The sequence below is a fragment of the Lissotriton vulgaris genome, chromosome 2_1 (assembly GCF_964263255.1).
Source record: "Lissotriton vulgaris chromosome 2_1, aLisVul1.2, whole genome shotgun sequence".
Taxonomy (NCBI): domain Eukaryota; kingdom Metazoa; phylum Chordata; class Amphibia; order Caudata; family Salamandridae; genus Lissotriton; species Lissotriton vulgaris.
The window spans coordinates 1,974,569,732-1,974,593,090 of NC_141687.1; the positions used below are offsets into that span (position 1 = coordinate 1,974,569,732).

At 51.5% G+C, this 23,359-nt stretch overlaps 1 protein-coding gene across 3 annotated transcripts in view; it reads right to left on the reverse strand.

Annotated features, from left to right (window-relative positions):
- MAN2A2 (mannosidase alpha class 2A member 2) overlaps positions 1 to 23,359 on the reverse strand; it is a 668,437-nt gene that overhangs the window by 156,164 nt on the left and 488,914 nt on the right. For all 3 annotated transcript variants that reach the window (XM_086958183.1, XM_086958182.1, XM_086958181.1), the window contains one exon: positions 2,136 to 2,269. In XM_086958183.1, the coding sequence (XP_086814309.1) occupies positions 2,136 to 2,269 (134 nt within the window). The remainder of the gene's footprint in view (positions 1 to 2,135; positions 2,270 to 23,359) is intronic.

Below are 23,359 nucleotides of genomic sequence, written 5' to 3' on the forward strand. Positions count from 1 at the left end.
TTGAGCTGGAGTGATGTTCTCGACGTCTGAGTCTTTGGCATCAGAGGAGCTGGAACTTTCTTAGGCGTGCTTGTGCTCTGGCACGTCAACGCCCTTTCCAAAGATATTGTCGGGGATCGAAGCCGACGAGCGAGTCATTGTTCTTCCAGCTCGTCGGTCCCGAATCGTCTTCTTGGAGCGGAAAGAGGCACAAGCGGTACAGTCTTTGGCCTTGTGCTCCGATGAGAGGCAAAGGTTGCACACCTCATGTAGATCGGTGTGGGGAAACTTCGACCCACATTGAGGACACTTCTTGAATGGCGTCCTTTCCATGAGCCAGAAGATGAGGCCTAGGTAGTCCCGAAGGCCTTTGTCGAAGACCGGAATCGAAGACTTCGAAGTGGTGAAGAATCGCGGTGATGTGGAGCTTGTTCGAAACAATACCGTCGAACTGGGTGAGGATTGCGCGCCGAAGGAAATTCGGTTCCAAACCGGAGCGCAGGAAACACATCCAAACCCGATGGCGGAAAAAAGCAATCTAAAGATGGAGCCAATGCCCACGCGCAATGTGGTCCAAAGGAGGAGTCACCTATCTCGTGACTTCCAAAGAACTTTTCAGGACAAGAACAAACTGCAAACATCCGGGCCCAACACTAGGTGGCGATCTATGCACAGTGTGTAATCTGCAGCTATTATGCCTCGAACAAACATGTGCGGGAAAGGCCCCAGTTATTGGTCCAAAAAACTACGATGGTACCAGCCGGTTAGATTGCTTAGATCAAGTAACGAGTCCCTTCTTACGCCACCTTAGAATATGGAAGGCAAGATATGGAGGAAGGTCTTTTTCCAATCTTGCCCCTGCACTCTGGAACAAACTCCCTCTTCACCTACGCACCATCTCAGATCACAACTGTTTTCGAAAGAAATTGAAATCTTGGCTATTTGATAAATAAGCAAGTATCTTATCGGAGCCGTCTGCAGGCGCCATGAGACTTCCAAGTGATATGTGCGCCATACACATGTCCCTGATTTGATTTGATATTTGATTTGTAAAAGATGCAGCTGGTTTTGACAATGGTGTGGGCTATCAAAGGGAACCATTGGAGTTCCATCAGGGTGGGTGTGATGTGATAATATTACTTTGAGACCTAGATGAGACGTGCTGCGGGGTGTATGATGCCCATAAAAGGTACAAGTTGGAGTCTGGGAAGCCATAGAGTAGGGCATTACCAACATCCAGACAGTACAATGGATGAAAAGATGTTCTGAAGTCGCCTTCTGGAAGAAACAGTTTGCCTTTCTTTAGAAGTGAGAGCTGGTACCAGGCAGTCTTTGTTTTTTGATAATGTGTTCCTTGGGGGAGAGGTTGGTGTCCAGGGTGAATCCAAGTAATTTGGTTGGAGCTGAGGTTCGAAGCAAGGAAGGTTCATGCCATTGAGCCAGGTATGTACTGTACCTCGTTTGTTGTTCTTGGCAAATAACTAATTCTGTCTTGGTTGGGTTAGGTTTCAGGTAGGCACTAGGCATCCAGGTCTTGATGTACAACTAGTGTTTGAGGCGTTTGGTGTTTGAAGAAGGGGAGACTTTCAAGTAAGAGGTATGTCTTATCTGCATGTTGGTGAATCTTGATGCTGTTATCAGAGAGTAGAGCACCAAGTAGCTCCATATTAAGGTTAAAGATGGCAGGAGACAGTATGGAACCGTAGGGGATTTCAATTAGAGGTACTCAAAAACCCAATGAAGAAGGATGTCCCTTTTTAATTTTCCCAAGACTCATGCCTTCAGGCTGTGGTGGTTACCACATATTGAAGCCCAGAGCCCTTCCTGCTCCTTCATTTACCCAATGGGCCTAAATAGGTTGAATCATGTTGAACCAATGAACCTCTTTAAACAAATTTGTTAAATCTGAAGCTTTGCTTATGAAAAAAAAAAATCAATTTGTCTGTTTTTTCCCAGGGAGACCTTTACAAAAAGCTTGGGTAAACATGGTCATACAATGAGCAAAATATTGCTTTGTTTAAATTTTTGCATATTTTAAGCCAACGCACCGAAGGAATAAATATTGGACATAGGAGAATATTAAAGTGTCTTTGCCACTCGTTTCCATGAGAAACACAGATCTCTAAAGAAAATGTGCACTCACCCAAAGACCTTACCTGAAAGCCATTGAGGTCTGTGAAGAAAGTGTCTCCGCTCTTTATGTCTGTGGTTAGACGCATTGCAAATTCCTTATTCACATGATCTCGGATATCAATCAGAGAAGAAATGTCCAAAGAAAGGCCCTCTAGTCCTGTGACGAAAGAGGCAAATACATTTCTAAGATTAACACAAATAAACAGAAATTAAGTAGTATTCCGCAGTATTTTTCCCTAGAACAATTTAAAGGTATCAAATAATATTAAATTGAGGGAAGCAAATGCATTCTAGGTTTTAATTTTGTATTTGGCCCGCCATATTTTGTGAGCGCAAGAGAGCTAAGCATTTTTTGTTCTACCCACACCCTGTGAAGCCAACATCTTTTTACCTCATACCAAAGGGAAAATGTTACTTACCCTGTAAGCATCTATTTGTAGCGTGCGGTGCTGTAGATTCACATGCTGTGCATGCTCCCACCATCTAGTGTTGGGCTGGGATGGTTGTAACTTGCTTTTGTTTTTAGGAGTTGGAATAACAAGACCCGTTGTGACTCCTCTCACAGTCCACAATCAATACGGACATAGGTTCCGCCTCAGATTGTTTTCCGCTGAGGGAGTGAGTAGCAGAAGTACAGTGAAGTGTCAAAGGCAAGTATAATATGCACTGCTGTACAATGTAAAAGTTACATATCTGTGATTACTGCCTTGCCTCGGAGAAGACACTAGAAGCATGTGAATCTACAGCACTACATGCTACAAACAGATGCTTAAAGGATAAATACAATTTTCTGTTCACAGAATGTTTGATGATTATATATATATATATATATATATATATATATATATATATATATATAAATAAAGTGAACAAATTTGGTGTTGACTTTGGTCAACTTTGCAGATGTCGACTATTTGGGTGTTACCCAGGAAAGCCACTGTGGCACTCTTTTTGTGTGTGGTGTGTGTGTTGGGGGGCAGGTAGAGCGTGCGCATTAACTTGGTGCAGGATGTTTGCATGTACTGAAACATTCATCTCACAATGCCTGCTTTAGAGATGGGCAATATTTGCAGGGATTAACATAGTGCACAAAAAGTTGGTTTGTTTTACAAAAGCACTTGGTCCTGTCAATATAATACATGAGTGCCCTTTCAACATTTAAAGTGAGACAGTCTTTTTCTGAAGCAGAGTCTGGCTGCGGGTAGACAAGTTGTAACTCAATGGTCTGATTAATGTGGATAGGTGAGGCTACTTTGGGGAGAAATTTGAGATTGTTCTTAAAGATCACCCTGTCCTTATGGACATGGATGAAAGGTTCGAGAATTGTGAGAGTTTGGGGCTCACTAATGTGCCTAAGCAAACTTTTTGTTGCTATCAGGAAAGCTACCTTCTCTGCTAGAAACTGCTAGTTAAGGAGGTGAAGGGGTTCAAAGACAGGACCCATGAGCCATGTGAGGAGTACACTGTAATGTAATGTAATGTATGTGGTCTTGTAAAGCGCACTGCTGCCCTGAGGCGTCGTGGCGCTGTAGACCGCTGGGGAACCCGTCCTGGCTATCCCTGTGAGATGGTCCCTACTGGGTATCTCCAAGGTGAAACCAGGCATCCCCGGCGAATGTGGGGGGCCGTTGTAGAGATGAGGCAAGCTAATGCCCAGAGTTGCCGAGTGTGATCCCTGGTTAGAGTAGGCACCGAGGCGAGAATTATCGAGTCCGCTGACCCTGGTCCACGACCCTGCCGCGTCGGGAATTGAACCCTGGTCCCGGGCCGTTCTCTGCTTCCGGGTCTGCCGCCTCTAACCAGTGAGCCACACCACTCCACACTGAGGTTCTACAAAGGGGATGGAGGTATTTGAGGGAGGATACTCTCTTATGACCCTCCGTGAAGGCCTTTACAGGGATTTTGAAGAGGGAGAAATATTCCCTACTTTGTATATATGCTGCATCTGCACCAAATCTAGGTGTAAAGACAGGTATATTAGACCTGTCTTTTTGCAATTATGAAAGGTAGTAAATAATGTATTGTACTGAGACATGTAAGGTGTTTATCTCCTCAGAGATGCAATAGTGGATAAATCTCTTCCACATGGCCGCGTAGACTGTGTGTGTGGTGGTTTCCACACCTCACGCAGCATAAGTATACAATCCTCAGGGACGCTGAGATAACCAAAATGAACAACCTCTCGCTAGGTTGATCAGCCTGGGGTCTAAGTTGACCCTGAAGCTGAGCAAAAAGGTAGGCGTGAGTCGCAACTTCATCCAGAAGCACTGAGTGCCAGGCTGCCTAGCCAGGTTGGGGGGTCACTAGTATGAGGGTCAAAGACACCTGTGTCAGCATCCCCAGCACATATGGGATGAGTGGGAGAGGATGAAAAGCATAGGCAATTATTCCTGATTAATTTATCCATAGTGCATTCCCCATGGACTGTGGGTACCTGGAGGCCAAATGTGGGCATTTTGCTTTTGCAAGGGTGGCAAACAGGTGGATGGTCAGGGTGGCCCAATGATGGATGTATCTGTGCAGGACTTTGGGGTTCAAGTCCCACTCATGGACTTTTTGAGTCCTTCTGAGCAGGTCTGCAAAGGAGCTGTCAAGCCCTGGAAACTGCTATGCTAGGAAGTGTGTCGGAGGCTGGCTCTATATATACTATACCAAAGTAGGATATAGTGTGCACAGAGTCCAGTGGATCCCCAGAGGCTGAAGTAGATAATACTAATGCTCTCCTTTGTGGTATTGTGGGTGCGCAGTTAGGCTTATCGGAGGGCAGAGCTAAGCATTTGTGTACACACACAGGCAAGAAATGATTACACACACACTCAACGACTAAATCCGAGACTAATGGTTTATAAAAATATTACTTTTTGTAGGTTTATTTCTTAGAACCAAAGATACTTTGTTGCAGTAAAATACGTATTGCAATATCACAGTTTTTCAATGTAAAAAGTGGACACTGCATTTTTCAATCAGTATAATGTTATCCTGAGGGAGGAAACACAATCAGCAATATGCAAGTAGGTGAACGATTTACAATATTGAGCTTTTGGATGAAGAATCAATACCAGGCAAGGTTCAGGTAAGTGACCTCACTGTACCACCACTGGGTGCAGAGGTCAAACTCTGGTTTGGGTGCCAATATTATCAAATGGAGAAAGGAAGCAATCAAAGTGATGCTACTTGCAGACAAGTAGCACGGTTTTGTAACCCAGTCTCCAGGTTTAAAGGCAAGCACAGCAGGGACCGCAAGGCAGAACCTAACTTACACCCTCTATAGCACAGGGGCGGACGGTTGCAGAGTGCCAACACAATGTCGTGTGCCCAGGGCAAGCCAATTGGGAATCTCAAACTTGGAAAAAGTCTGCAGGCTCAGGCCAGGGTACTGGAAGAAAGAATCCTATAGCTGCACAGGTAAGTTGGAATGTGCTGGAGCGTCAAGACACCTTTGGTTGATCTGCCCAGGGACTTCAGTGCAGAGGTGTCGGAAAACAGCTTACCTGTTGTGCTGAGGCTGCAGGCATTGACGTGGAGTCAGGCAGAGTTCAACCCACAGTGGAGTCTTGCTCTGAGTCACTGGGGAACCTTTGCTGGACAGGTGGGCCACTTGAACTCGCCCTGTGGGCGGCAGATGCAGAGGTGGTCGGTTTTGCGATTCCGCAGGCAGAGAGCTTTGCCTTTTAAGTTGATTTTATTCTGGACAGGTCTGCTGTCCACAGGAGATTAGGAGGCTTTTTTAGAGGCAGGCAGTCCTCCCACGGTTCTGGAGGTCACTGGACTGCTGGATTAATCGATCTTTTTTAGCAGGGTCTTTGAGGGCTGCAGACAGGCCAGTAGGGCTGAGGCCAAAACATTTAATGTCTGTAGTCTTTGCTGCTGAACAGCTCTTCTTTGTCCTTTTCTTTGTAGGTTGTCAGTAATTTGAAGAACAGGGTTCAAGGGTGACCCTAAATTTTAGTTTTTGTGGCGTTTCATGGACCAGAATGTAGTAGACAATGGGCTATTTACCTTTAAGGTGACTACACCGTTTGTATGTACACTCCCTTTGGGGAGGGGGCATACGCCTAACCCTACTAGCTAGAATCCTTCAAAACAATATGGAAGATTCTCAGAGGAGGGGATTACTTTAGCTCAGGTGGTCCTGACAGAGGGAACTGCAAATGCTACTTACCAGTATGCATCTGTTCTTGGCATGTAGGGCTGCTGACATTCATATCTGTGCATAGATCGCCGCCTATTGTTGTCCTGGAAGAGTCTTCGAAGTATCACGAGATAGGTGGCTCCTCCCCTGGACTACAGTGCGCATGGGCATCGCCTCCATCCCCAGATTGTTTTTAGCCATTGGCAGAGAAGGAGTGAACTATGTGAGTGATGACCATGCTATGAGCATATATATGTATATGAATACTGCAGCTGCTACAGGCGCCGGGGAGGAGGGCGGGCGATATGAATGTCAGCAGCCCTACATGCCAAGAACAGATGCATACTGGTAAGTAGCATTTGCAGTTCGAGGCATGTGGGCTGCTGAATTCCTATCTGTGCATAGAATACATAGCAGTCCTCCTCTTATTGGCGGCCGCCCGTGCCAGCTGCAGCAGTTTGAAAAAGTGTTCTGAGAACAGCCTGACCAACAGCTGCCTGCTGTTTAGAGTGCACGTCTACACAGTAATGTTTAGTGAAAGTGTGTGTGGTAGACCATGTGGCTGCTCTACAAATATCCTCTAAGGGAATGTTCCCAAGGAAAGCCATAGAGGCCCCCAACTTCCTGGTGGAGTGGGCTCTTGGTGGAATAGTGAGAGTGCGTTTAGCCTTAGCGTAACAGATCTGAATACATTTCACGATCCACCTAGCGATACCAGCTTTGGAAATAGCATTACCCTTGTGGTGTGAGGCAAATGCAACGAAAAGTTGCTTGGTCTTTCGAAAATCCTTTGTCCTGTCAATGTAGTACATTAAGGCTCTTTTAACATCAAGGGTGTGGAGCATCCGCTCCGCCAGCGACTCAGGGTTTTGAAAAAACACTGGCAACTCAATTGTCTGGTTTATGTGGAATTGAGATACAACCTTGGGTAGAAATTTAGGGTTAGTGCGGAGCACCACCCTGTTAGCATGTACTTGGAAAAATGGTTCTTGGATGGTGAGTGCCTGCAACTCACTAACCCTCCGTAGCGATGTAATTGCTACTAAGAAAGCCACCTTCCAAGTTAGAAACTGAAGCTCACAGGAGTGCAGTGGCTCAAAAGGAGGACCCATCAGCCTTGTAAGAACCACATTGAGGTTCCATTCAGGTGCTGGTGGTGTCCGTGGTGGAATGACCCTTTTGAGTCCTTCCAGTAATGCCTTGATAGCAGGGACCTTGAAAAGTGAAAGGTGTTGCCTATTCAGGAGGTATGCGGCCATCGCAGACAGGTGAATACGGATGGAAGAATACGCCAAATTGCATTGGTACAGATGGAACAGGTAACAAATGATGTTCTGAATGGAAGCATCCAGCGGGTCAATGTCGTGGTTTACACAGTAAACGACAAACCACTTCCATTTAGCCGCATAACATGCTCTAGTAGTGGGCTTCCTTGCCTCCCGAATGATGTCCATGCAATCGGGGGGAAGATTGAGGTAGCCAAACTCTAAGACCTCAGGAGCCAGATCGCCAGGTTGAGCTGTTGCGGATCTGGGTGCTGAATGTCGCCATGGCTCTGCGTCAGAAGGCTGGGTGTGAGGTGAAGCCTTTGATGCGGTACCAGGGAAATTCCAGAAACGTGGTGTACCATGGTTGGCGAGCCCACGTTGGAGCAACCAGGATGAGAGTCATCGAGTGCTGCCTGAGCTTGCGTGCCACCAGCGGTATCAGAGGCGCTGGGGGAAAAGCGTACGCAAATCTGCCTGACCAGTTCATCCATATCGCATTGCCCTGCGATTGCGGGTGTGGGAACCTGGCGGCGAAGCTTTGGCATTTTGCGTTCTCCCTTGTGGCGAACAGGTCTATCTCTGGATGACCCCACCTTTGGAAGTACGGTTGGAGTACTGATGGATGTAACTCCCACTCGTGCATTTGGTGGCTGTGCCTGCTGAGCAGGTCCGCCATCTGATTGTCTTTGCCTGGGAAATGTTCTGCCATCAGGAAAATGTTCCTCTGAATGGCCCACTTCCACATGCTCTGAGCCAGATGAGACAGCTACGGAGAGTGTGTGCCCCCCTGTTTCTGAATGTAGTACATGGCCGTCATGTTGTCCGTCCGGATCAACACGACCTTGTTGCACAGATGTACTTTGAATGCCTTTAAGGCCATGAAGATCGCCATCAGTTCCAAGACGTTGATGTGCATCTTCCTTTGCTGTAGTGTCCATAGTCCCTGCACAGTGTAGTGGAGTACATGCGCTCCCCATCCCAGGAGAGAAGCGTCCGTCGTCAGGATAATCTGTGGCACAGGCTCCTGGAACGGTCGGCCCTTGCAAAGGTTTTGTGGATTCCATCAATGCAGAGAGTTGTACGCCCGACCGCTCACCAACACTAGGTCTGTTAGTTGCCCGTGAGCCTGAGTCCACTGACGTGCTAGGCACTCCTGAAGCGGACGCATATGTAACCTCGCGTGCGGGACAATGGAGATGCAGGAGGCCATCATGCCTATCAACTGCATGAACACTTTCGCTGGAAGCGAGTGCTGAGGTCTGAATCGTTGGATCAGCGTCTGAATACTGGCGACCCTCACTGAATTTGGCTGCGCAGTGGCTGCCAGAGTGTTTATTGTCGCGCCCAGATACTGCCGTATGTGGGCGGGCTGGAGATGGGATTTTGGGTAATTCAGTGAGAATCCCAGATCGTGCAGGAGATGAATGGTGCGGGACACGTGGTCGGCGCACTGTTGTTCCGACTGTGCTTGAATGAGCCAGTCGTCCAGATAGGGGTAGACGTGGATGTTTTGACGTCTTAGATGTGCCGCCACAGTCGCCAGGCACTTTGTAAAGACCCTGGGCGCTGTGGTGACCCCGAAAGGCAGAACCCTGAACTGGTAGTGCTGGTCTTGAATTGTGAACCTGAGGTACTTCCTGTGTGAAGGATGCAGGGGAATGTGAAAGTATGCATCCTTGAGATCCAGAGTAGCCAGGAAGTCCCCCTGCCGAAGCAGAGGGAGAACCTGCTGCAACGTAAGCATATGGAAGTGTTCTGACAGAATGTACCAGTTGAGGGGCCTGAGGTCCAGGATGGGCCTGAGGGATCCGTCCTTTTTGGGGATTAGAAAGTACAGAGAGTAAACTCCTGTTCCCCTTTCTTGCAGTGGCACGAGCTCTATTGCCCCTTTTTGCAGCATGACTGTGACCTCCTGCTGCAACAATTGCAAGTGCTCGCCGGACATAGGACGGTTTTTTGGAGGTATGTTTGGCGGAGTGGAAGTAAGTTCCAGACAGTAACCGTACTGGATAGGAGATTTGACCCACCTGTCCGTGGTGATGGATTTCCACGCGGGCAGGAACTGCTGAAGTCTCCCCCCGACCGGTGTTGTGTGGTCGGGGGGCAGTGACAAGGCATCATTGTTTGTTGGTGGTGGAGGACCTGGAGCTGTTGTTTCCACGTCCCCTGCCTTTGACGTTGTTGCCCCTGTAACCACCTCTACCCTTGTTGGTGTATGAGGTCTGGGTATTGCTTTTGTAGTATTGCGTGGATTGCGATGCCTGACCTCTTGAGGTGCCTCTGTTATTGGAGCGGCGAAAGGAACCACCCCGAAACTGTTGGGACTGGAGAGCCCCCATAGACTTGGCAGTGTCCGTGTCTTTTTTCATTTTCTCAAGGGTTGCATCCACTTCAGGGCCAAACAGGTGGTCTGGATTAACTGTTTGATTTAAGATGGTTGTCTGAACGTCTGGTTTGAACCCTGATATCCTAAGCCAGGCATGCCTACGCAGTAACACGCTAGTGTTTATAGCCCTGGAGGCGGTATCAGCCACGTCCAGTGCACACTTAATGGAAGCATTAGTGATTTGCTTCCCCTCCTGAATTAACATTTCTGCTGCCTCCTTGTACTGATCAGGTAAGTGCTGTAGAAGTGTTTCTAGGGTGTCATAATGTGCCCTATTGTAGCGTGCGAGTAGGGCCTGCGTGTTTGAAATGCGCCAAATATTAGCTGCCTGCGCAGCAATACGCTTTCCTGAGGCTTCAAAGATTTTTGATTCTTTGTCTGGGGGAGGAGCATCACCCGTGGTCTGCGAGTTCGCCCGCTTGCGTGCGTTGGATACAACCAAAGAATCCAGTGGCAAGTGTCCCTTGATGTACGTTGGATCAGTGGGCGCTGCCTTGTATTTTTTGTCAATCCGAGGATTGATGACTCGCGCCCGAGTGGGCTCCCTGAAGACCTCCGGCGCGTGCTTTAGCACTCCCTTGAGCATGGGCAATGTCTTGACTGACTTTTCAGCCACAGTGTCAAACAGAAAGTCGACATCCACTGGATCCGCATGGAGGTCGACATCATGATTGGCCGCAGCCCTCTCAATTAGGGCGTTGAAGGCTGCAGAGTCCTCTGTTGGAGAAGTTTTTGCAGCAAAGAGCTGCGGCTCAGGGCCTGACTGAGGGTCTTCAGGGTCGCCTCCAGCAGACCATGGCTCATTGACCTCCTCTGGATCCGAGTACGCTGGATAATTGTACTCATCCTCTTCATCCATATCACCTTCCCCAGCGTTGGAATGAGTTGGTGAGAGTCCCAGATTCCGTGGGGATGCAGGCTCGATAGGGACAGAAGTACCCGCAGAGTCCAACTTCTTTTTGAGTGGAATACGATAATGTTCCAACACTGGTTCCGGGGTAATTTTCCTCTTCAGGAGAGAGAGTTTGCCCGTGTTGGCGTCGATGACAACCTCTCGACGCTCCTCGTCCGGGAGTGGCTGGAGCAGAGGCTTCGGCACTACCAAGGACGCTTTAGGCGTCGACAGCATCTTCGATGGCGCCCCGAGCCCGTGCTTTGGAGCGAAAGCCTTCGGTGTCGTCTTCGGCGGCAGCGTGTAACGAATTGGCGTCTGCGCCTTTGTCGGTTTCTGTGGAGGCTTCGGCACCACATCCTTCGGTCCGGGAGCCAAGGTGTCCTTCCGAATACGTTGAAGGGACTCTGTGACCTTTTTGGTCAAGGACGGTGAGGGCTGGACCGGCTCAAGCGATTCCCCCGAGTCCGGAGTCGGGTTGGCGATCAAAGGCACGGTCTTCGGAGCCGACACATCTCCACCCTTGGCCTTGTCGACCGGGATCGGCGCAGCCAGAGTTTCGGGGTCGTCTTGACGAGTCTTCGAGGCTCTCTTCGGGTCGTCGACCTTCTTCGGCGCCGACGCGGCCGCGTCGGTTGTGTTCGCCTTCGGCTTCGACACCGGGGTCTTCGGGTCGGCCATCTTAGCACGGCTCTTGATGTCGGCGGCCATTTTGGACGTCTTAGGCGCTGAGGCCTTTGGAGCCTTTAGTTTCACCAGTGCGAGTTTCACTTTCGGTTTCGACACCGTTGGTGTGGACCCTGATGGTTTCACTTTCGGTTTCTGTACCGGGAGTGGCGCATCACAAATGTCCGTGGCCGGGCCCGTAGGCGGGGCCGTGGGACGAGTAGTAAGGTCTTGGGGGACACCCCCGCGCCGCACGGCCACCAGCTGCTGCGTGTGCCCCAGTGCCTGCCTTCTGCCTCAGCGCCGGCCTCGCTGCCGCCTTGAGCGCTCCCCTTTGGTTTTCGCCGGTTTTTTGACCGAAATTTGTGCTTGTTTTCTTTGTATGCCGTATGATCGTTTGTTAACTGTTTTGCCTCCGTTTTGACCTGCATTGTTGCCTGTATTTTTGTACCGTTTCTTCTTCGTGTTTTTGCCCTCCATTTGTGCATTTGTGCTTGTCTCCTTCCTGTTTGCCCGCCTACCTCGCCGCCCCCCGCTCTCCCTCCACGATCCCGCTTCCCGCCACCGCCATTAGCCCTGCCCCTTTTCTCTTCTGTTCCCTCCCCGCTCCCGCCTCCCAGCTGCTCCGCCCACCCGCGCACTTGGCCTTTAAATGGCGACCGTGCGACGCAGGTGAGTGTGACCCACTTGTGGGACACCCCCGCGCCGCACGGCCACCAGCTGCTGCGTGTGCCCCAGTGCCTGCCTTCTGCCTCAGCGCCGGCCTCGCTGCCGCCTTGAGCGCTCCCCTTTGGTTTTCGCCATTTTTTTGACCGAAATTTGTGCTTGTTTTCTTTGTATGCCGTATGATCGTTTGTTAACTGTTTTGCCTCCGTTTTGACCTGCATTGTTGCCTGTATTTTTGTACCGTTTCTTCTTCGTGTTTTTTCCCTCCATTTGTGCATTTGTGCTTGTCTCCTTCCTGTTTGCCCGCCTACCTCGCCGCCCCCGCTCTCCCTCCCCGCTCCCGCTTCCCGCCACCGCCATTAGCCCCGCCCCTTTTCTCTTCTGTTCCCTCCCCGCTCCCGCCTCCCAGCTGCTCCGCCCACCCGCGCACTTCGCCTTTAAATGACGACCGTGCGAACGCGCAGCGGGCGCGCCGATTGTGCGCCGAAGGCGCGCCAAAGGTAAGCCCGTATGCGCCCGTCCGCGACCGGACCGCGTCCAGCGCCAGGACCCCTGGCCCCCGAAGACCCCGACCGACCCGCCTGACTTACTCCGCCGCCACCCTCACCGCACTCAACACCGGCCGACTCCCAGAATGCCACCATGCCACTCCACGACGTACCCACGGACCTTTCAGCTGCCACGCCTGCAAGTTCTCCTGCATCCGGACCAGCCTCGCACCAGCACCCGCCAAGTCGAACACCAGCAGCACCCACCTCAAGTGCATCCTGCTCAACACCCGCTCCGTCCACAGACACGCCATCGAACTCTGGAACCTTCTAGACGCCACAGCCCCTGACGTTGCCTTCCTCACGGAGACCTGGATGAACGCCTCTTCAGCTCCCGACATCGCCATCGCTATCCCAGAGGGCTACAAGATCGTCCGGAGGGACCGAAACGCCAACCAGATGGGAGGAGGCATCGCCATCATCCACAGGAACACCATCCGTCTCACGACCAGCACCGACAACACCCTGACCAGCGCCGAACACCTGCATTTCCAGATCCACACCAACCCGAACACCACCCTCAGAGGCACCCTGATCTACCGACCCCCTGGACCACGCACACAATTCAGTGAGGACATCGCCGACTTAGTCAGCCCGCACGCCCTCCCCTCCGCTGACTACATCCTCCTGGGAGACCTCAACTTCCATCTAGAGAACAACAACGACCGCAACACCAGCACCCTGCTCGACAACCTCGCCAATCTTGGACTCAAGCAACTGGTGTCCACCCCCACCCACCTCGCCGGACACACACTCGACGCAGTCTTCTCTTCCAGCACAGACATCGACTTCAGCCACGCCACAGAGCTTCATTGGACGGACCACAGCTGCGTCCACTTCACCTTCAAGAGAACGATGACCCACCAACACCAGCAACAGGCCGCCCACAGAAGCTGGAACAAGATCACAGCAGACCAGCTCGCCACCTCCCTGAGCCAGCACCCTCCTGCCAGCTCAGCGAACCCCAGCCAGGCCGCCGACAACCTCACGAAGTGGATCAGCAACTGCGCGGACGAACTCGCCCCACTGAGGACCCCGCCTAGCAGACCCCGGCAGCAAGAAGGCTCCATGGTTCACCGACGAACTCAAGAGCTCCAAGAAGAACTGCCGAGCCCTCGAGAAAGTCTGGAGAAAGGAACCAACACCGGACAACAGGACCTCCTTCAAACTTGCCACCCGGAAACACCACCAGCTGATCCGCGCCGCCAAGAAAACAGCATTCAAGGACCGGTTGGACAACAACGCACACAACTGCAAGGAACTCTTCAACATCGTGAAAGAGCTTTCCAACCCCAGCGCAGGAAACAACGACATCACCCCATCGCAAGACCTCTGCAACTCCCTCGCTTCATACTTCCACAACAAGATCGCGGACATACACAACAGCTTCTACAACCAACCAACGCACACCATGACCGAACAACCACCCCCCACCACCACCACCCTCCACGCCTGGACCCCGATCAGCACCGAAGACACCATCCGCACGATGAACTCCATCCACTCCGGATCACCGACCGACCCCTGCCCTCACCACGTCTTCAACAAGGCCGACGCGGTCATCGCACCCCACCTGCGAGACATCATCAACACATCCTTCAACACCACCATCTTCCCTGAGAGCTGGAAACACGCCGAACTCAGCGCTCTACTCAAGAAACCAACAGCGGACCCCACCGACCTCAAGAACTACCGCCCCATCTCGCTCCTCCCGTTTCCAGCAAAAGTCATCGAGAAGACCGTCAACAAGCAGATGGCCGCCTTCCTCGAGTCGAACGGATCCCTCGACCCCTCACAGTCCGGCTTCCGAGCCAATCACAGCACCGAGACCGCCCTCATCGCCGCCACCGATGACATCCGAGCCCTGATGGACAATGGAGAAACAGCGGCCCTCATCCTCCTAGACCTCTCCGCGGCATTCGACACGGTCTGCCACCGCACCCTAGTACGGCGCCTCAGCAACATCGGAATCCAGGACAAGGCGCTGGAATGGATCATCTCCTTCCTCGACGGAAGAACACAGAGAGTCCGCCTACCACCGTACAAGTCAGAGGCCTCCGAAGTCATCTGCGGCGTCCCTCAAGGATCATCTCTGAGCCCCACCCTCTTCAACGTCTACATGAGCCCCCTCGCGGCCATCGTACGCAAACACAACCTCAGCATAATCTCCTACGCCGACGACACCCAGCTGATCCTCTCCCTGACCAACGACCCCACCGCCGCCAGAGCCAACCTGCACGAAGGGATGAAAGAGGTAGCCGAGTGGATGACGACCAGCCGCCTGAAACTGAACTCGGACAAGACAGAGGTCCTCATCCTGGGCCCCTCACCCTCCGCCTGGGACGACTCCTGGTGGCCTCCCGCCCTGGGCACCGCACCCAAACCGACAGACCATGCACGCAACCTGGGCTTCATCCTGGACTCCTCCCTCTCCATGACCAGGCAAGTCAACAACGTCTCCTCGGCGTGCTTCAACATCCTACGCATGCTACGGAAGATCTTCTGGTGGATCCCCACCGAGACCAGGAAGACCGTCACCCAGGCCCTCGTCACCAGCCGACTGGACTAAGGCAACGCCCTCTACGCCGGTACCACCGCCAAGCTCCAGAAGAGACTCCAGCGGATCCAGAACGCCTCAGCCAGACTCATCCTCGACATCCCACGAACCAGCCACATCTCCGGACATCTGAGAGACCTTCACTGGCTCCCCGTCAACAAAAGAATCACCTTCCGCCTCCTCACCCACGCACACAAAGCTTTACACGACCAAGGCCCGAGCTACCTCAACAGCCGAGTCAACTTCTACGCTCCCAAACGCCACCTCCGATCAGCCAACCACGCCCTCGCCGCCGTCCCCCGCATCCGAAGAGCGACTACAGGAGGAAGGTCCTTCTCCTACCTGGCCGCCAAGACCTGGAACTCCCTCCCTCCCGACCTGCGCCTGACCCAAGACCACCTCTCCTTCAGGAAGAAGCTGAAGACCTGGCTGTTCGAGCAGTAGCGCCCACCCCCCCCCCCCCCCCCCCCCCAGCTGCCTTGAGATCTTACGGGTATGTAGCGCGCTTTATAAGTGTCATTGATTGATTGATTGATTGGGTAAGGCCCGAAGGCGATCCCTCGACCTGGGCCGTATAATGGGGATTGACCCCTGAGTCAGTCTGAGGATGCTCCTCCTCCGAGCTATCCTCCACGGTGGCAATGGCCCCGTCGTCGTCCCCTACCTCACCGACGACTTCTTCAAATTCCTCGTCCCCCGCGTCGTAGTTGTCATCCTCCGACGCCGGGCTGGAGTCCGAAACTTGTAAGACGGTGTCGTCATCAACGTCTTCCTCAAAGATGTTGTCCGGCGGGGGTGCCGATAACTGGGCCTGGAGCCTAGCGGCTCTACGAAGCTTGAGAGTTTTCTTGCACCGGAACTTGGAGCAGGCCATACACCTGGCCTCATCGTGGTCCGGCGACAAACATTTGTTGCACACGGGGTGCACGTCGAGGTGTGAATATTTTGAGGTGCACACCGGGCACCTCTTAAACGGAGTTCGTTCCATGATGAGTAGTCTGGAGCGTCGTGTAGGCCCGTCCGCGCCGACAGCACGCGGAAGGGCAGCAAGTGTTCGGAGCCGATGAATAAACCAACCCGAACGAATGACAATACCGACGCAAATCCTAAAGACCTTTTGGTCTCAAGTTAGAAAAGTTAAACAACTATCGATTCCGACAGAGGGAACCGAAACACATCCGAACCCAATGGCGGAAAAAAACAATCTGGGGATGGAGGCGATGCCCATGCGCACTGTAGTCCAGGGGAGGAGCCACCTATCTCGTGATACTTCGAAGACTCTTCCAGGACAACACTAGGTGGCGATCTATGCACAGATATGAATTCAGCAGCCCACATGCCTCGAACACATCTCTTCTGCTTACTAATTTTTCCACCAACCTTTTCATGAAAATTGGGGCTAGGTCACGGGTGCGGGCATCCCCACTATCTGGAGAGGCCCTGGTCAACATAACAAACGACGGGAAGCCTTTTGAGGCTCACCACCTTTCAATGCTGTTCCTGCTTGTAAAGCACCTCCACCCAGAACAGGCTTTGTTTCTGACCCACGAGAGCAAGAGGCTCCCACCTCAGGGGGTCAGAAACATGTCTAGAGGTAGCAGGCTGGTGCAGATCAGTCAGGCACACATTAGTAGGTTGGTAGGTTTTCAGGGGGCTTCTGAGATGCCCTCTGAGTGCACTTCTTAGTATATCAAACACCAAACCAAACATCTTGGAATCCAGTGAAGCCATCATGGAGCTGTGGAACACATAACGACAAGCGCCCAGCCCATGTACTCAGTATAGTTTCACTGTGCACTTATGTCTAAGAACAGACTTGGACACTATAGTGGCACAGCTCTTCATGCAGTTATGCACTCACATGAGGTATATTGCAAGCTGCCTTAGGGCTGACTAACCTATGCTCTTGCAGTGCTGGCAGGTTTGGTACACAGGGATGTGTGCCAGGTCGCCTCTTCACTTTTTTCTTCACCAAACCATGCAGACTGCAGTGGCAGTATGTCTGTGTTTAGTGAGGGGTCTCTTAGCATGGCACAATACATGCTGCAGCCCTTAGAGACCCACTCTGGTGACAAGGCCCTTGGTACCACTGGTACCTTTTACAAGAGACTTCTATTTGAGCCAATTGTGGAAACAATGGTACAGTTCTGGAGAAATAATACTGGTACTGGGAACCTGATTAGCAAGGACCCAGTACTCTACAGTTAAAGTTGCATCACAAGCCAGGCAAAATGTGGGGGGTGCTGCAAGAGAAACCCACTGTCCTACAAGTGGAACTAGTCCCAGACTGCCAAATGCCAACTCTCCTGAACAAGTGCACACTGATGTGGGATGTGACTCCCCCTGCTTCTGAATATAATACACGGTGTTAGGTTGTCTGTTTTATGAGAACTGTTTTCCCACCAGGTTAGCTTGAAGAAATCTTTAAGCGCTAGAGGGAGCATGAGAAGTTCCAGGCAGCTCCTGTGGCAGCCCTGTTATTGAGGGGCTAGGTGCCTTGGACAGTCATGTACTTGACATGCACTCCCAGCCAGACTAAGGTGTAAGTGGTAATGGTCACCTGCAGAAGGGTTTTGAGGAAAGACCTGCCAAACAAAAAGTTATTGCTGTTTCACTAATGCAGGTAGTGGTGAGTATGCAGCTTTACCAACAGTAGATCCTCCCAGTGACCATGTGCCTGTGACCATTGCCTCACAAGGCCCTCCTGAAGCAGGTGCATTTGCAGTCTGACCTGCTGCACTATAGTAATACATAAAGCCATCATCCCCAACAGTTAGTTTCATTACAGTCCTTACCTTTCGAGGATGTCCTGTCTTAAAAAAAGAAGAAGCAACTATTGGAATTCCACATCCTTTGCTTATTAAGGTATGCTTTTCTCTGTGACAGTGTTTAAAATAGAGCCTTGGAAAGGCTGGACTTGCAGGAGTTGGAGGTGGGGCTTTTTGGTTAACCCTGGAATGTGGAGTAGGGACATCGCCATCGGAATGTGTGCTATGCATTGTTACCTGCTGCAGCTCGATTAGCCAGTCGTCTAAATGCAGAAATAACGTTTCTGTGCAGATGTGTGGTCACCACCACTTGGCACTTTGTAGGGCCATGTCCCATTGGTAGAGCAGTGGGATGATGTCCTGCAGGGTGGTCATGTCGAGGTGCTCAAACAGATGTAATGGTTCAGCGGCCTGTGGTCTTGGATCAGCCAGAGGGAACTCTCCTTTTGTTGGAATCAGAAAGAAGAGGGAGTACCCTCCTTTAACATGTTGTTGTGGAGGCACCAGCTCTATGGCACTCTTCACAAGGAGTGCCTGATCTACTTGTTCCAAGATTCCAGGGAGGATGTAGGGTGGTGTGCTGCGGAACTTGAGGCAGTAACCCTGCATTACTCTTACAAGCACCCACTAATTGGAGGTGATCTCTTCTGAACAAGAGAGGTAATTCTCCTCGAAAGTGATAGATGGTATTGAGGGCGAAGGGGATACAAGTCATTGTATGGAGGTAGAGGCACTCCTGTTGGAGCCAACTTTAATTTTCCCATGGTTGATGCTTCTCTATCCGCTTTTGCTGTAACCCTTGTCTGTTTGAGAATCCTGAAAGGACTGCTGATAGCGCGGATAGCCTTGGCTTGACTGGGTGCGGTGGGCTTAGCTCCTACTCTGGACTGCCATTTTAGAAAGGTGGCTTTCGAAGTAGGGACTTTCGGGTGGTGGCTTGAAGAGAACTCATGGACCTGGCTACCTCAATACCTTCTTCAATTCTTTCTAACATCTCAACCACCTGTGGGCCGAAGAGATTCACCCTATCAAATGGAAGATTGAGAAGATGCTGCATTACTTCTGGCTTGAAACTGAAATGCAGAGTCATACATGACGCAGTAAAAGGATACTTGTGTTGAAGCCTAGAGAAGTGGCTAGAACACAGAGGATATTCACATTCTAAATGACCTTCCCTTTGGCCATGAGCTCTTGTGCTTTTTTCGGCGAGTTTCTGGATTGTATATCAACCGCTCCTCCATTTCTTACCAGTAACATCTATCAAAACAGGATAGAGGACCCAGGAGTTGGTGATGAGCCAATGGGTAGCAGCCATATGGTTACCAACAGCTTCAATGTGATTGCTGTCCTTGTCTGCCGGGGAGGCAGAGGGGAAATCAGTTTTAGCTTGTGCTGAGACTCACTTCAGAGCTGTATGCACAAAGAGTGAGTCTTATGGGACCGGGCCATGGATGCAATGCGAGTCAGTAGGCGAGGTCTTGAATTTTTTGTCTGCATTTGGAGTGATGACATGTTGCTTATGGTGAGGCTTGCTTCAGTGCTCTATAGACAAAAAAAGGAAGTCGGGGGACCTGGCCATGGATGCAGAGCAGATCAGCGGGTAAGGCCTTTAACTTTTTTGTCGATCCTTGAAATGAAGATGGAGCCTTTACAAGTCTTTAACCCCTTCTACGCTGATGACGAGCTGGGCTCGTCATGGCGTAGCCCGCTCGCACGCTGATGACGAGCCCAGCTCGTCACGTAACATGCGGTTTTAAAAAACTCAGCGTACGAGCGGAATTCCGCCCGCACGCATGCGGTTAAGGTTGCCTGGGGCAGTATTCAATATGCCCGTTATCATGGATAAAAAAAGCACCGTCCTTTCAGTTTTAGTCATCCTCATTTTGAAGGACATGCATTCCAAGTTGTGCTATTAGGTAGTCCTCTGAATACTCAGGCAGGCAGTAGTGTCAGCAGGCTGAGAAGGTTTGGCAGGGTAGGACTAAATGTCTTGTTTGTCTGTAGGGTCCACTGCATCGTCTCTCCAATGGTCCTTTGCCTCCCTGGATGCTACAGGCTCATCATAAGTGGCTCGTAGGGTCTGCCTTGGTCTAAATATGTATGGCCTAACCTTTCTGGGACTCAATAGAAGGTAATGGAAGAGGTGGTGGAGGAGGAGAGGACCTTGAAGTAGAAGGTTGGAGCAGTTGGTTTATCTCCCTCTCCATATGCTTTTTGAGGAGTGGAGGCCTGGGTGACTCAAAAGCTATCCTCTCTTCAAGCATGAACCTGCGCTTCTTAGAAATGTATGCGAGTGTATATAGAGGCTTGCCTGGAGGTCCACTGCTTTGCACCTTTGGCAGCTTCAGAAGGGTGGTGCCAAAATTTGTCATTGAAGGCGCTTTTAGCACAGGCATGGGATCTGCTTATGGCATCGACCTCAGCTTTGAAGGAGGATGCCATCCAGTATGGCTTGACACACTTGAGTAGAGGCTTGGTGAGTGCTGAAAGCTACTCGAGGGGTTGACTAGAAGCCAGAGCCGGATCTGAAGGTCTCTTGGCTTGATATCAGACTCCCTCTGAAGTGGTGCTGTGCCTCAGTCTGGGCGCGCTTTTCGGATCGAAGTTTTGTTACCTGGCCCTTGAGCACAGTTGGTGGACCTACAGACCAAAGCGTAGTCTTGGTCTGTGGCCAGAAGCTTTTGAATCCAGAGGCTCAACTTTGTTGTGCTCTCTCCTGGTGATGGATTAAACCCAGATCAGTTGACTGGGATTGAGTGTATGATTTGCTCAAACGCTCCGTCCATCATCCCCTTTTGTATTGCTTTGTTCGCCCTAAGTTGGCAGGGTATGCTCAAACGTGAGTCCCTTGCTCACTTTGCCACTGGATTCAAGATAGCCTGGCTGATGAGGATTATGAATCCGAAACCGGTCCCAGGATGCTTGCTTCCGGGCCAGGGAAGACATGGCTTGGCAGTTCGGGCTGGACTGTTCCCATGAGGCACAGGGTCAGACTGATTTGCATATGGCCATGTCTGAACTGTATGGCAGAGTGAGCTAAAGAATGGTGATGGATTAAACCCATATCAGTTGACTGGGGGTGAGTGTTTTATTTGCTCAAACGCTCCGTCCATCATCCCCTTTTTTATCGCTCAGTTCCAAAGGGTGGCCATCCAGTTTCGAGTACTACATATCTTCCATCTGGATCTATACAGGTTTCGTATCCATATTGCGGCTCCTCTAACATTAGCCAAAACAACAGTGGCGTTGATTTGCACCCTCCATTTATGTGGTACCTTTTGGCCTTCCACTGCACTTAAATGGGCCTCTTGCAAGGATATGTGCACGCCTCGACGCTGTACCTGTGCTGTACCATGATATTGTTTCATCTGTGATGCCAGCCCTTTGACGTTCCAATGGTGTTCCACTGCTGCGACTGCGCTGCATTAGCGCTGGGTTATTTTAAGCTGACCTCGTTTTTTATTTGTGTTACTGTTTGTTTTATTTACCCCTGGTTTTAGACTTGCTGCTTCTAGCTAGCGCCCCGCTCCCCTCACCGCATTTAAAAAGTGCACCTCGGTGCCTCAAATCACCACCACTTTGGTGGGTCCGGGTTCCTGGGTTCCTTTCTGGGCGCCATCTTGGCTTGGGGATTGTTGTTCGGCGACGGCAGCCATTTTGGACCGGTCGCGCGCGCCAAGGGCTCATTGGAGAGCCTATTTAAGGCGGTTCTTCGTGAGGTAGCATTCCTCACCATCTACCACTCTGCTGCGACTGCGCTGCATTAGCGCTGGGTTATTTTAAGCTGACCTCGTTTTTTATTTGTGTTACTGTTTGTTTTATTTACCCCTGGTTTTAGACTTGCTGCTTCTAGCTAGCGCCCCGCTCCCCTCACCGGATTTAAAAAGTGCACCTCGGTGCCTCAAATCACCACCACTTTGGTGGGTCCGGGTTCCTGGGTTCCTTTCTGGGCGCCATCTTGGCTTGGGGATTGTTGTTCGGCGACGGCAGCCATTTTGGACCGGTCGCGCGCGCCAAGGGCTCATTGGAGAGCCTATTTAAAGTCGCTCCCCACGCGCAGCGGGACGCGCAGGTGGACGCCTTTCGCTTAGCCTGAGTCGTGCCGGAGTCCTGCCCGTCTGCGCCCGTCAGCGTCCCGGAGGCGGCAGGGCGGCGTAGGACTGTGGGCCAGGCGTGGGCGAAGATGATCCACTATACTTCGGCGATGCTCCGCGCCTTGCGCACTATCTCTTGTCAGTGCCGCTCAGTTTTCCCTGGACGATACAAGGGTAAACGACGCTGTCCGGCCTGCGGCTGGTCGCCTACGTGGTCGCTATGTAGCGCCCCTAGGGCCACCGAGGTGCCTGTGAAGCATCTCTGTCTGCTGCTTAATACAAGGTCAGTAGGAAGACATGCGCTGCACATCTACGATCTATTGGTCAGGGATAATCCTCTTTGTCTACTCCTGACCGAAACCTGGTTGGGAGAGGCGTCCAATCCGGATATTTTTTCTGCAATCCCACCTACTTATAACATCTTTCGCCAAGACAGAGCGAAGGGCAGGGGAGGCGGTGTCGCGGTGGTGGTTAGGAAAGACATCTCTTGTTCGGTTCTTCCCGTGAACCCCATTGGGGGCTCTGAATCCCTTGCTTTCACGCTAAGACTGTCTCCAGGCCAAGCGCTCAAGGGTCTGTTGGTTTACAGGCCTCCTGGCCCGGTGGGCACCTTTTGGGATGACCTACAGACAGCCATCTCGGAGCTGGCGTTGTCTGCACAGCACTGTTTGCTGGCAGGCGACTTCAATTTTCATCTTGATGTCACGGACGATCTGGATGGGGCAAGACTGCTGGATATTACATCTCCGCTCGGCCTGACACCGTTTGTGTCGGGGCCTACACATGAGAAAGGGCATACCCTTGATCAAGTGTTTTCCTCTGTCCCCATTGTCGACATTGAAACATGGCCTGTGCTCTGGTCTGATCATAGGCTGATCGGGTTCTATGTGTTAGAGAATGGGCGGTTCGACACCTGCGCCCCCATGGTACCCAGATTGGCCTCGAGAGCGTTGCATAGTGTGACGCCTGCTATGCTTGAGCAGGCGCTCACGGAACATCCCTGCTCTCTCTCGGGGGATCCGGAAAGAGACACGGAGGCCCTGCAGCTATGGCTGACAGAGATTAGATGACCTTGCCCCCAAGGTAACCCCCCCGGTCCTCGGCGAAACGGCAATCTGCGCCTTGGTTTACAGAGGCGCTACATGTGGCTCGTAGCCAATGTAAGGTCGCTGAGCGGGCCTGGCGCCATCAATATGATGGGGAGGCCAAACTCGCTTATAGGGCGGCGGTGAAGGCCTATCATCGTGATGTTCTTGGTGCCAAGCGGGAA